The sequence below is a fragment of the Apiospora marii genome, assembly GCF_038362585.1.
Source record: "Apiospora marii strain CBS 49790 chromosome Unknown utg000009l_segment0_segment0, whole genome shotgun sequence".
Taxonomy (NCBI): Eukaryota; Fungi; Ascomycota; class Sordariomycetes; order Amphisphaeriales; family Apiosporaceae; genus Apiospora; species Apiospora marii.
Window position 1 is genome coordinate 4,405,563 of NW_027117381.1, and position 12,549 is coordinate 4,418,111.

Genomic DNA, 12,549 nt, shown 5'->3' on the forward strand with positions numbered 1-12,549 from the left:
GAAGATGGAATCTCACGCCTCTCTACGTCTACTGTTACGTCAGTACCTACTTCCGAGCTACATATTGTGTGTAATATACCCCTTGCTTATCACCCGCGACCAGAGCATTTATGCCAGCCTGACATGGGAATGTCTTGAAACCAATGTATCCCCAGGGATCTATAGCAGGTGTGTAGGCTCCCACTCGCTCTCAAACATCTGTGAAATGAGATATGCATCAGACGCATACTCTCGAGATTCCTTCAGACCTTTCCATTTCGGGCCTGGTCACGACCAGTTAGCACTTCTTGCCGACTTTATGACAATTATTATGGTAATGTCGTGTCTTACCTTCAGCCTGAACCGCTGTAACTATCCGCTCCATATATGAAGCTTGCTCAGGGTCGAGGCAGGCTGACTTGATGCTAAGTTCTTTCGACCAGTCCAGCCGAAACGGCACCTCTCCCTTGCAGCAGTAATGAAAGTGTGCCAGCAGAGTCTTGGCGCCGGCATGAAGACTTCGCAAAAGGGGATAGTTGGAGAACGGGTCCTAAGTGGCGGCAGGGTCAGCAACTATTCCAATCCAGGTTGTTGCTTACTCGTTTAGACTCACTGGTAGAGAATACCGCTGCGCGAACTCTCTATCATGCACCGTGGCAAGCTCGTAGTTGTTCAGAATGATGAATGTGCAAAGGTAGATTGTGAACCAGTTTTTGGGATCATTTTCCTCGACCAGCTTGCGCAATCTCCTCTGAATCGATTGCCTCAATGGCACCAGAATCGTCTTGATCACGATTTGGTCAATCTGCGTGTCCATTACTGGGGTGACGGGAATCGTGCAGTAGTATGGGCTGTCTGGATCACAGAACGCGTGATCTAGTATGTTGTGCTCCAGAGTCTCATCGCCTCCTACTTCCCAAGGCTTCTCGATCAGGCGACTACCCACCCAGAGATGCACGCAGTCTCGGACGAGCCCTTGATTGTCTCCTTTTCCCTAGGAATGGTGTGAGATGGCCACATGGACATGCTCAGAGAGTGTAAACATACCTGCATGTATCGACCGATAGCGGCAAGAGTCTCCGACACGACTTGGGATTTGCTGCGGTTGCAATTTTCCAAATGTTCGCTGACAGACTCACTGATATGTCTTTGCAATTCGCGGCTTGCATGTTCCACGTTTGAGATGGCATAGGGAGCGCAATCAAGTTGTTGGGTCTGGTTTGAAGTGTACCAGAAATAGTTCAGTCGGTCAGTTGACACTGGAACAAATCGTCTCACGGTTAGATGAATCCCCGATTGGCCATACCGCTGCGTCAACCAGACAGACTTCTCGACGTGGGTACTCCAATGATTGATCTCTTTCAAGCTTTTCCCAAGCCATCGTCGGCTGAAAGTGAAGTCTTCGGTAGGATCTAGGAATCTAAGTTAAATCATGCCCCCCCGGGTGTGATTGGGGGATGCGGGGCGAAATACTCATTCTGAAGAACTCCACATCTGTGATCTTGTATCTGATGCAAGGCAGTTTGCACATCTGTGGCTTTGCCACCTGGCAAGTCATACACATCCCTTGCCGGTTATTCTTGTCCGGAAAGCACTGGTACGCTGGTCAGTACCTCGTCAAGTATGGATGTTGATTGCACATTGAGAGGGTCCTCACCCTTATACGGTACAGATGACATCGCATGCACGCCCCGAGGGTTCTCGTCGCTCGAGTCTCTTCTTTGATCTCGTTACTGGGGAAAGGCCGTCGTCGCTTGGAGCCGCCATTGTTGCCAATTCCACGCTTGATCTGCCTCCTGTGCAGCTTGACTCTATTCAACTGTGTTGATCTGTCGAATACGAACTCTGTTGGGATGGCTACCAGGGCTCCCATACTAGAGTAAGTAGGTCTGGATACAACATCCAATCCTGGATGCAGTATAGGTAAAGGAGCAGTGTCTCGAGAGGCGTTGAGTGTCTCGGATGATGATGTAGCGTTGTCCGAAGGCTGCAAGTCGTTGGCCAGGTCTAGATCGACAGCAAAGCATTCATGCACACTGGGGATCTGTGAGAATGTCTCCAAAGGAGCAGATGCACCAGACCAGGCTGTACTGAGCATGCCAAGTCCATTGTCCGAGAGTACCGTGGTGTGCTGACCGGTATCGAACGCAGCCAGAGGACCCAAATCAGGCTGGATACTTGGGAAGTCCCAATTAGCTAATGTATTCGTCGAGTGGTCTGACTGCATGGCTCGAATTGCTCCGTTGTTCATCCCCAAGGGAAGGCTGGAAGATAAAGCTGGTCGGCATGATGAGGTTGCCGTGTTTGGAAGTGGTATTGTTGTTGCAGTGACGGGATTCTCATAGTTCGATAAGCGGGTCTGTGGTATAGCTCTAGGATCCGATGTGCCCATCGGCGTCGTGAAGCCCGTGGTGTACTGACGATCAAGTGCCACGCAGGTAGTACCGTTCAGGCTCGTCGGAAAGGTTGTTGGCCCCGGGGACGTGTTCACCGACGATCGGTACAGCCTGGCGATATCTGTTTGGCCTCGTGACTCCAAAATTCGCGCTGCAGCTTCCAGAATGGCCTCGTTGTTGTTGGCGCTGTCCCCAGCCGACAGTGGATCCATCGTGGATGGACCATGTGCTGACATGGGCGGCCAGTGTTCCGATGACCCTGCTCGAGTGTCCCACTCTCCCTGTGAGCTGCCGAGTTCACCGGTACTCATATAGCAGGGGAATGACGCGGCGGCAGTAGGGTCTCACTGCCGACATCAAATGACGGCACGTTTGTGTCAGCCTGAGTGTCCCCTCACCGGTCCTGTGTGGCATGGCAGAGCAAACAGAGAGGATGAGGCTCTTGCTTCGGGCAGGAGTGCATTTGTACAAGGCTTTCTGTGCGCTCGGCTGCAGCGCGAATTCTCGGTCTCACCCAGTATCTGAGAATGTTTAAGCAGGCTAGCGAACCATTCGTTCGGATCGTGCGGGGTCATATGCAGCTCCCGCATCTTGACCGGTCCAATGAGTCTCTTTGCGGCTTAGCTTGCGGCTGCAGCTAACAAGGCCGAACCGTAAGATCGGGTATATACGTCTACTTCGCCTCCAATGCAGTCTGTACAGACCCAGGCCCAACCAAATCATTGCCTCGTTCGTGGTCTTTACGTGTCAGCATACCTGCCCAGCTCTCATAGAGTTGCTTGTTACCAAGGTGCGGTGTGGATCACCATGGACTCTCCCCCGGCGAAACCTCCCCCCAATCCCATCGACAAGGAGTTTACCTTCACGCTCGATCAACGGCGATTTTTTGCGCGGCAGGTATGGAATCAAGTTCCAATACCCTTCATTCTCTGATACTGTGTCTAGTTACCCGTCAGGTTGCCTTTCGGCACTGAATCTTTGAATCAAGATGGACCAATCCGCGATGTGGAGCACCTTGAAGGGCCCTGTACCGTCATTTGGACCCCGAAGAAGGATGCACCCAGCAACTGGCTCCAAGTCATGTTGACGGAATGGGTAGCCAGAGATGATGTTTTCTGCCCTGCCTTTCTGGGAAACATCATAATGCTTCGGGTCGACGACTCCAACCAACTGGGATTCCCAATGGACCAGCTTGGCCCGTTCCATCCAGGCAAAGTGAAAGCGGTTTCAGCAGTCACTTCCAACACCAAATTCAAACAAGGTCCATACTTTCTGCGAAGTGGATACTTGCACGCCGTCTGGGGAGTATTCCCCGATCGCCAAGAAGCTTTCATGGAGACGACCATTCCGGTGGCTCAACCGTCAGGGAGGTGAGGAAGAATCGATCCGGGCAACACCAGCATTCTGACATGGGCTTCTTAGATACCAACCCCTGCCATGCGGCGATGGTCGACGAATATCCATTGGAGTGCCATCCCGACTGTACTCCGACACTAATGAACAGCCTTTGAGCGGAGTCAGAATGTCCGTAAAGGATAACATTGATCTTGCCGGTACCAAGACTACACTCTCGTCACGATCGTGGGAGACGTTGTACCCAGCCGTGAGCACTACCTCCGTGGCTGTGCAGCAGCTCCTGGATCTGGGAGCGGTAGTCGTGGGAAAAACGAAGCTCAGCCAGTTTGCCGAGGTCGAAAGCCCCACAGGTGACTGTGTCGATTTCCACTGTCCTTTCAACCCTCGCGGAGACGGCTACCTGCACCCAGAAGGAAGCACATCTGGTGGAGCGGCGGCCCTGGCGTCCTATGACTGGCTCGATGTGAGCATCGGTACCGACAGTTCGTACTTGAGCATCCGTTCTGATTGGCTTGATATCTGACTGCCATCTAGCTGGTGGGAGTCTCAGGGAGCCAGCCTCCAAACAAGGGCTCTTTGGTATCCGACCAAGCTGGGGCCTGGTACCACTCGACGGCGTCTTCCCTCTCGCAGCGTAAGTTGGCACACGTTCTTGTCCATTTTCCAAGAAACTGATTATACGCACCCCAGAGCTCTCGACACAGTCGGACTATTGACACGTGACATTGATTTACTAGAAAGAATCATGTCGCTCTGGAGCCCTGAAGCAGATGACACCCGAACTGTCAAAGTCAGTCTTCTGCTTCATATTTCAAGTGGCACCTCAAATCAAGGTGCAAGCAAACCAAAGGCTGACGGAAGCTTCGGGCGTGATTAGTACCCGACGAAGATTGTCACTTTCGACGACTTCAAGTACCAGGAAGGCCCAGCGCAAGAGTTGCTCGAGAGCTTTGTATTCAAGCTTCGAGATGCTACCAAGGCTGAAACAATGGTCATGAGCCTCCGTGACAGTTGGGAAGAGAAGGACCCATCGGGTGATGGAAGATCCATTCTCGAATACATTGGCAAGGTACGGCTGCATTCCACACGTGGACTACTGTTACTGACAATGGCTATCTAGCAACAAACGATGCGAACCATCAAGGCCTACGACCTCTGGCAGAACACGGAGAAGTTTCGAGCAGAGTTCAGAAGTGCGTTCGGCATGGAACCATACGTGAATCCTGCGGTCCGTCACCAATGGTATGCTCTGAATTCAGTTGTCAAGATGATCCATTAACAGGGCCATGAAAGGAAACAAGCAAAAGACGTGACGTTCGACCAGCAATCTGCAGCGCTGGAGCGACAACGCGTCTTCCGAGAATGGTTCTTGGAATCAATTCTGGACAGAAATGACTGTAGTGGGCTGAACACAATTACAGTGGTTCCCATATCGTGTGATACCCCCGAGTATCGTGATGAGTATAGAACGTGAGCTTTCCGGTGCGTTTTGGAAAGAAAAATGCTGATTTGGGAGCTGTGTCAGGGGGCCATTCGTTGGCGGGAATGGATTCCACCGCAACTTCATCTCTCCCCTTACCGGTTGTCCAGAAATCATGGTCCCTAGTATGTTAAAATGCGACATGAAGTGATCTCATGGTGTTCTAACAAGCCACAGTCGGTCAAATCGGTTACCATTCTCGAGTCAGTGGCAAGGAGGAGCAGCTCCCCATCGTGGTTGCAATCCTGGGACCCCCAAGTATGTACTCTGGGCCCAGTTTGATCAGCTCTCTACCTACTTACAGTCTCACTAGAATGCGATGTTGCTCTCACGCGTTTCGTCGCCGCCGCACTTCGTTCGGCTGGCTTGCCAACCAAGGTCAAAACGGGACGCGTAGCGTTCTGAGGCAGCGACGGGAAAAGAATATCAGTCGCGAGGATTTCAAAATGGGAACTGAGGCAAATTGCAGAAGAGGGTCCTTCTAATATATTGTGTGAACCCCCGAAACCACATACGTGAACGTGCCATGATCGCAAATAGGTGTCAGAAGGGAAAGAGGGAACGTGTGTGTGTATGTGCCTGCCTAGAAACAATGCAACCCAATCGGCTACATCAAGTCTCACAGACAGTTAGCAAGTCAAAAGCGTGAATTGCATCAGCTTCGCGTCCCCAACGGTCTAGGGTGGGTCCGGGGGGCTCTTGGCGCCTGCATCACCGGTCCAATCCATAGGTCAATACCGAACCACCACGCCGGGTTGGGTGCCGATTGAAGTGGGCTCACCGGTCCCCTGTCAGCCTCAGGACCTGCTCCCACCCGCTTTGGTTGGCCCAGCTGCGACTCACTTGTTATTTCGCACAGATGGTTACCGGTCCAAATGGGAGTTTCTGGCTCTCTCCCCGGCAGGGTTTGTGTGCGAGAGCGGATGGGCTGACACACTCTTACCTACCGGATCTTGGCTCCGGCGACATCCGTAGTCGCTGGTTAGAGTGGCTTGGTTGGTAATTCATGTATTCGAAATGTGCCTTGGACCGGTCTTCCGGCAATTAGTCAGTCGTGCCCTTAGCTGAACTGGTAGCTGGACCGGTGTTTGATCACCAACAATGCCTGAGCCAGAAAGCAGCAAAGGTCCAAGATGACCACCAGTATATATATATATATGTGTGTGTGTGTGTGTGTGTACATGCACGTTTCGATATGAGATACAACAATATGCGGGGGCCGCACCGAAGAGTGATCACCCAGTTCTTATATACGCAACACGCAACCAACACTCAATTCTTGAGGCGAGAGCAAGTATTCCACCATGCCAGCGAGCAGCCCCATCAACAAACCACTGGGAAGCCCAGCCACAGAGCCGCCGCCTGAGATATCTTACACCCAGTTGCTAAGCTACAATGGTAAAGCTCGACTCCCTGTCATCTATACCTGCAACTGACCGCGACAAGGCGATTTCACATATCCCACAAATATCCACTCGACGAACAAGGAGAGGTCGAAGAAGAAACACAGTTCCGTTTCTTCTATGTCGTGTGACGCAGGAAGCTATGACGGGGATCGTCATGGGAACACTTGAGGGAAGGGGTGCCGACCAAGGAGACAAAGGGGTTATCCAGCTCGGGCGCATTGGAATTTTCACTCAAAAAAGGCGAGTTTGAAAAAGCTGTACATCTTGAGGTTTTTCGCCTCATCCAACCCATACGATACAAGAAATCTACAATTCTAAAAAGGCTGTTTGATCACGATCCCTGGAAATTCTGAACCCTGTTGGAATTGAGCATTTGACCTGGAACCGGGGAACAGAGAAACCTTCAGCCAAGGTATCATATTTGTTTCTCCGCTATTGGCCACTATAAAACGTCTCGCTTTCCCTTCCCTCCTCCCTTTTCTTTTTCGTATGGACGTTGGATTACCGACAAAATTTACGACCCAATGGCGAAATTTCAAGACCTCCCCACTGAACTCTACCTGGAGATCCTCCATCAATGTCACCCACGCGATCTCCTCACATTGATCACAGCCTCGCCAACCATTTTCCGACTTTTCCAATGGCAACGCTCCAGCATCATCAGACGTTTGATCAAAAGGCTCTTCGCCGCGGTTCCCCGACCCCCAGAAGCACTCTCCGTAGCACGATTGCGCCTCTTGGGAGACCGATGCAAGTCTACTCAAGAGTACGAGAAGAGCGTCCGAATCCGGTTTGAACACCTGACAGAACCAAAATGGGGCCGCGCATACACATACGTAGAGGAATGGCCGTCGGATCTCCCGACCTTGGCCGTTCTGGCCGACATCTGCTCCGAGCTGGACCTGCTGACGGAGAAGGTGCGTGTGGAACACTGGGACGACATGATACTGAGGGCAGAGAGCGCAAACCATACTTGCCAGTCGTTGGGTCGCCAAATCGTGCCGCCGCCCCAGAGTCTAGGCGCCGAGACCTTCTTTGTGCAAAGCGCACTGCTCCATTACGAGCTCTACTGCCGACTCTACTACCACGGAGCCGACACGCTCCATCTCGACTCGCGGGAATACCGCAAGCGGTACCAGTACCGGCCATTCTCAGCCCACTTCCTCCCAGCCGTTCAATTTGTATACAACATACACTGGAATAGCTTGCTGGAACTGCTGAGTCACGGGCGCCCTGGAGGAACCTTCGCACATACTCTTCCTGGTATCCAAGACGAAGCGACTCCCAGGGTGGTCCCCACAGAGTCAGCCCTGCATTGGCTCCTACTCAGCGAAAAGGCCAAGTTCCTCCGGTACCTAACCTCTTTCGGGATCCAGCTTGCGGCCAAGGTAAGTCAAAGCTCCCCTCCGCAACGAAAGAGCTTAATCGAGTCCACGTTCTCCGAGTTCAACAAGCTGGCCACCTGTCGCCCCCGCCATTGTTTCCCCCAGCCCGATCCGTATCAGACCGACCGCGGACGCTACTACTGGGAAACCGTCCAGGCCGAGTTTGCACTCGACGAGCGGTGGCAGCAGCGCGCGGCGGAAGACGACGTCTACCGGACGCGCCGGGAATGGTGCATGGGACCGTGGTTCGACAAGTGCGGCCCGCCGTCGGAGTTGGACGACCTCTGGAAATGGAGGGATTCCGTATGGCGGTTCGAACAGATGCGTGATCTGGCAGACAGACATGACAGGCATATGCAGAACAAGTATGGTAAGTGATCTCTGTTAGTCGGATCTATACATAAGGTAAGAAAGTAGTTTTGTTCCTCTTTCTCTTTTTTCGTCTCTTGTTTAATACCATATTGAAAACGCTATAACACCAGAAGGTATGTACTCGCATTGTAAGAAGTTGTAGAAGCCGCGCAATACATTTAAGTTATTTTAAATACACATCTGGTGACCCGAAGTGCCCCTATTTGTACGCTGGTGGTTCTGCCGGGATAACCTCGGAAGATGACCATTAGGTCGGCTTAGGCCCTGGGGCCGGTGGAGCAACATTGAACATGAACTGAGTACGTCGTCTACAGCGTCGTTCTCACATCAAGTCTCATGCTCCTTACTTCAACAGTCCCCGAATCGCCATTCTTCATTGAAACAATGAAGAGCGGCTGCGAATGAGTAGTTTCTGATCATCTTGTTACATCCACCCTGCCAATATACGGTGAATCGTCGCCAAGACTACCCAAGATGGAGCTGCTTGCTCTTCCAGGCGAGATCCTGCACCTCATCCTAGTCCAAGCAGTCGTCAGTCGCGGCATCAAGCGGGCCCTGAGACTGCGACTCGTCTGCAAAACCTTCGACCGGATCGTCTATTACCCCGCCCTCTTCGACTCGCACCTGCTCGACCACGAGCACCTGCGGCGCCGCCACTCCCGGGGACTGGTCTACACGTGCAACACCCACGACCACGGCGTCGCCAAGCTATGGCACGACTACCTGGTCTACCGCGTCCTGCGCGAACGCGACGCCCAGATCGGCAGGTTTGTCGAGATCCGCGAATTGGCCCAGACCATCGTCGACGAGGCGCAGAGGCCCGAGTGGGATCTGCATCACGTGGTCGACGCCCTGTGCTGGTCGGCCCTCGAGAGCGGCGTGAGGGCGCCGGGCGGGCCGTACGAGAACTGGAAGCGCGACGAGGCCACCAACTTGGATAAGAAAGACTTGGATCCCCGTCCCAGCCCGCGTCTGATCTTGCTGGCCGCCGCCACGCTCTTCGACCTGACGCCGCTGGTCACCAAGTTGCTGGAGGAGGGCCACAGTCCCCGGCAGCACTGCGACCTCCTCCCGCCCGCGACCCAGGTGGCCGCCCAGTCCGGCAACGTGGCCATGCTGAACCTGTTCCTCGAGCGCGCGCCGCCGCCGTCGTCCGGCACGAGCTGGGGCTTCGACCCGTACGCCGTCTACGGGGCCGCCGTGCGCGGCGACCTGGAGATCCTGCAGCTCGTCTTCCCGTCGGCGCCGCAGGAGTTCGTCGGCAGCTGCTACGGCTTCGTGACCTGGCGCCACGACGCCGGCCAGGCCCTGCCCAAGGCCCGGCGCGTCACGAGGAGCCCGGAGGTCTACGACTACCTGAGCCGGGCCTGGACGCCGGGGTTGCGGACGGGGCGCAATCCCTGGTACGCCGACCTGGTCTCGCACGCGGGGCGCGGGAATGTGGACATGGTGCGGTACCTGCTCGACGAGCAGGGGCTGCCGGTCGACGAGAAGAACACCGAGGAGGCCGAGTCGGCGCTGGAGCGGGCCTGTCGGTGCGGGCAGGGCGAGGTGGTCGAGCTGCTGCTGCTGCGGGGCGCCGACCCGGACTTTATCGGTCACGCACTCTGGGGTGCCATACCGCTCCGCATGGCCGCGTCGGGCGGGCATCTGTCCATCGTGCGCAAGCTGCTCGACCACGGGGCCCAAATGGAAACCTCGCGCGGCGGTCCGGGGGGCGGGCAGGGAATAGACGCGATCCACTGGGGTTTCCTGCTTGAACAGCCCGAGATGATTGCCCTTTTCCTGGAACGGGGAGCAACCGTCCGTAAGGGCGAGGAGCTGGCTACCACGCTGTTCCATCTCGGCTACGAGTCGATGCTAGATGTCGCCCGGCAGCAGTATGGCTTCGAGCCGAAGCCGGCGACGTACGGGTTGCGCCTCCTCTGGATCGACTGGCCGGAAACCGCGCACAGGAAGGCCAGTCTCCGTGGACCGCCGTGGTTTGCAAATTGATGAACTTAGTGGCTGGCCCGGCTCCCCGGCGGAAAATGAGTCGTCTGCTCACTTTGCTTAGTAAAGGGCCCCAAGCGCCTTGCTCTGTTCCGCCGGGCCCCCGGACCACGAGTAAGAGAGGTATTATCAATTAGACACTGGTTTGTAATACGTCTTTAATCTACATATCATTCTTCTTTATTCAAAAGCCTGCGTCTATCTCAAACATAATGCTCCATGATGTACACGTCCAGCTCAGCCCTTCCAATTGCACCTCTGAATCAAACACACCCTACTCTGTCTTACTCACCCTCATGTCGCCACCCGGTAGTACTTTGACTATGCCTCATCAAACAGACGCGCCCGTCACCAACGCATCATCTAGAGTCACCAAAGATGATGTCGGTAGCGTACGCCAGCCCATCTGCGACAAGGAAGGGACGGATTCCGACACCACTTTGCGAGAGCCCGGCGACAAAGGCCGGACCATACGCGGGTTCCCTTGGATCATGATCTGCACCTCCATCTACCTGACTTGTGCCGTCTACGGCCTCGACACCACCATCGCCGCTGACGTCCAAGGCCCGGTCATCGCCGACCTCGGACACGTCGAGCTGCTGGCCTGAGGTAAGTGACGCCGCATCTTCAGCCCCCTTGGTACTCAAACTGATTTCTACAACCCATGATAGTCGGCGCCGGCTTCCCCCTAGGCTCCGTCTGCATCATCCTCCTCCTCGGCAAGATCTACGAGAGCTTCAACCTGAAATGGACCCTCGTCGCCACCACGCTCCTCTTCGAGATCGGCTCCGCCATCTGCGGCGCCGCCCCCACCATGAACGCCCTCATCGTCGGCCGCGTCGTCGCCGGCGCCGGCGGCTCGGGCATCTACCTCGGGTCGCTGCAGTACCTGGCCCGGCTGACGACGGAGAAAGAGCGCGGGCTCTACATGGCCCTCATCGGCGTCGCCTGGGGCGCGGGCGCGGTGCTGGGGCCCGTCATTGGCGGGGCGTTTGCCGTCTCGGCCGCGACGTGGCGCTGGGCGTTCTACATTAACCTGTTCGTCGGGGCGGTCGCGGCGCCCGGGTTTCTGTTCTACCTGCCCGCCATCCACCCGCTACAGGGCGTGAGCATCCGCGGGCGGCTGGCGCGCATCGACTGGGTCGGGTTCGTGTTGGGGGCCGGCATGTGGGTCATGTTCCTCATGGCCTTCACCATGGCGGGCGGGGAGTGGGCGTGGGGCTCCGGGGGCACCATCGCCGCTTTCGTCGTGTTTGGTGTGTTGTTGATCGCCTATGTGCTGCAGCAGTACTACTCCGTCTTCACCACCCCGGAGTTACGGCTCTTCCCGGGTCACCTTCTGCGGGACCGGACGCAGGTGTTGCTCTACATCGTGACGGCCGCCGGCAGTACCACGCTCTTCGTCGTGGTGTATTACATCCCCATCTACTTCCAGGTAAGTGATGCAACCACCCTCCGTTCTTGTTCGATTAGTACTGACCCTGCCCCCCGCAGTTCGTCAACAACGATGCCGCCCTCATGGCCGCCGTCCGCCTCCTCCCCTTCGTCGTCGTCGCCATCGCCGTCACCCTCGCCTCGGGCACCTTCCTCCACTTCCTCAAGCGCTACATGGCCCTCTACCTCCTCGCGGGCCTCTTCGTCGTCGCCGGCGGCGGGCCCCTCGCCGTCTTCCTCGACCCGGCCACCTCGACCGCCACCATCTACGGCATCACCGTCGTGCTCGCCGTCGGGGCCGGCCTGGCCATGAACATGGGCTACACGGTCGCCTCCCTCACCCTGCCGCCCGCCGACGTGGCCGCGGGGCTCAACCTGCAGAACGTCGCGCAGATCGGCGGGCAGGTCATCTCGCTCGCGGTGGCGGGGCAGATTTACCAGTCGACGGGGTTGCGGAACCTGAACGCGGCGCTCGCGGGGCAGGGCTTCTCGCGCGAGGACATCGGCGGCGCCGTGGCCGGGGCGCAGAGCGCGCTCTTCGAGAGGCTCGAGGGGCCGCTGCGCGAGCGGGCCGTCGAAGCTATCACGGACGCGATGAAGATGACAATGGTGACGGTGCCCGTGTCCGGGGCCGTTATGATCCTTGCTGCGGTGTGCATGAAGCGGGAGAGGCTGTTCGGGGAGGGGGTCGCTCTCGGTGCTTATGAGAAAGCTCTATTTGGAGACTTGCAAGCTTAACATTGCCAGAC

The 12,549-nt window shown here is 55.9% G+C and overlaps 6 protein-coding genes across 6 annotated transcripts; 5 read left to right on the forward strand and 1 right to left on the reverse strand.

The window, feature by feature from the left end:
• Window positions 1–159: 159 nt before the first annotated feature.
• On the reverse strand, window positions 160–2,587 carry PG985_012985 (uncharacterized protein; the record flags this gene model as incomplete). Its single annotated transcript, XM_066832751.1, has 5 exons — window positions 160–263; window positions 331–529; window positions 593–973; window positions 1,027–1,391; window positions 1,714–2,587. 5 exons carry the CDS (start codon window positions 2,585–2,587, stop codon window positions 160–162), a joined length of 1,923 nt encoding a protein of 640 aa, XP_066680801.1.
• A 595-nt stretch (window positions 2,588–3,182) lies between these two features.
• PG985_012986 (amidase signature domain-containing protein) lies at window positions 3,183–5,616 on the forward strand (the record flags this gene model as incomplete). Its single annotated transcript, XM_066832752.1, has 11 exons — window positions 3,183–3,272; window positions 3,321–3,745; window positions 3,798–4,213; window positions 4,266–4,365; window positions 4,422–4,521; window positions 4,609–4,800; window positions 4,852–4,959; window positions 5,014–5,201; window positions 5,257–5,336; window positions 5,389–5,469; window positions 5,516–5,616. 11 exons carry the CDS (start codon window positions 3,183–3,185, stop codon window positions 5,614–5,616), a joined length of 1,881 nt encoding a protein of 626 aa, XP_066680802.1.
• A 1,525-nt stretch (window positions 5,617–7,141) lies between these two features.
• On the forward strand, window positions 7,142–8,779 carry PG985_012987 (uncharacterized protein; the record flags this gene model as incomplete). The annotated part of the gene is made up of 3 exons (XM_066832753.1): window positions 7,142–8,005; window positions 8,036–8,372; window positions 8,730–8,779. The coding sequence occupies 3 exons, from the start codon at window positions 7,142–7,144 to the stop codon at window positions 8,777–8,779; spliced, it is 1,251 nt and encodes a 416-aa protein (XP_066680803.1).
• A 69-nt stretch (window positions 8,780–8,848) lies between these two features.
• PG985_012988 (uncharacterized protein) lies at window positions 8,849–10,369 on the forward strand (the record flags this gene model as incomplete). The annotated part of the gene is made up of 1 exon (XM_066832754.1): window positions 8,849–10,369. One exon carries the CDS (start codon window positions 8,849–8,851, stop codon window positions 10,367–10,369), a length of 1,521 nt encoding a protein of 506 aa, XP_066680804.1.
• A 320-nt stretch (window positions 10,370–10,689) lies between these two features.
• PG985_012989 (uncharacterized protein) lies at window positions 10,690–10,974 on the forward strand (the record flags this gene model as incomplete). Its single annotated transcript, XM_066832755.1, has 1 exon — window positions 10,690–10,974. The coding sequence occupies one exon, from the start codon at window positions 10,690–10,692 to the stop codon at window positions 10,972–10,974; it is 285 nt and encodes a 94-aa protein (XP_066680805.1).
• Window positions 10,975–11,030: 56 nt separating this feature from the next.
• On the forward strand, window positions 11,031–12,538 carry PG985_012990 (uncharacterized protein; the record flags this gene model as incomplete). The annotated part of the gene is made up of 2 exons (XM_066832756.1): window positions 11,031–11,801; window positions 11,861–12,538. The coding sequence occupies 2 exons, from the start codon at window positions 11,031–11,033 to the stop codon at window positions 12,536–12,538; spliced, it is 1,449 nt and encodes a 482-aa protein (XP_066680806.1).
• Window positions 12,539–12,549: the final 11 nt, after the last annotated feature.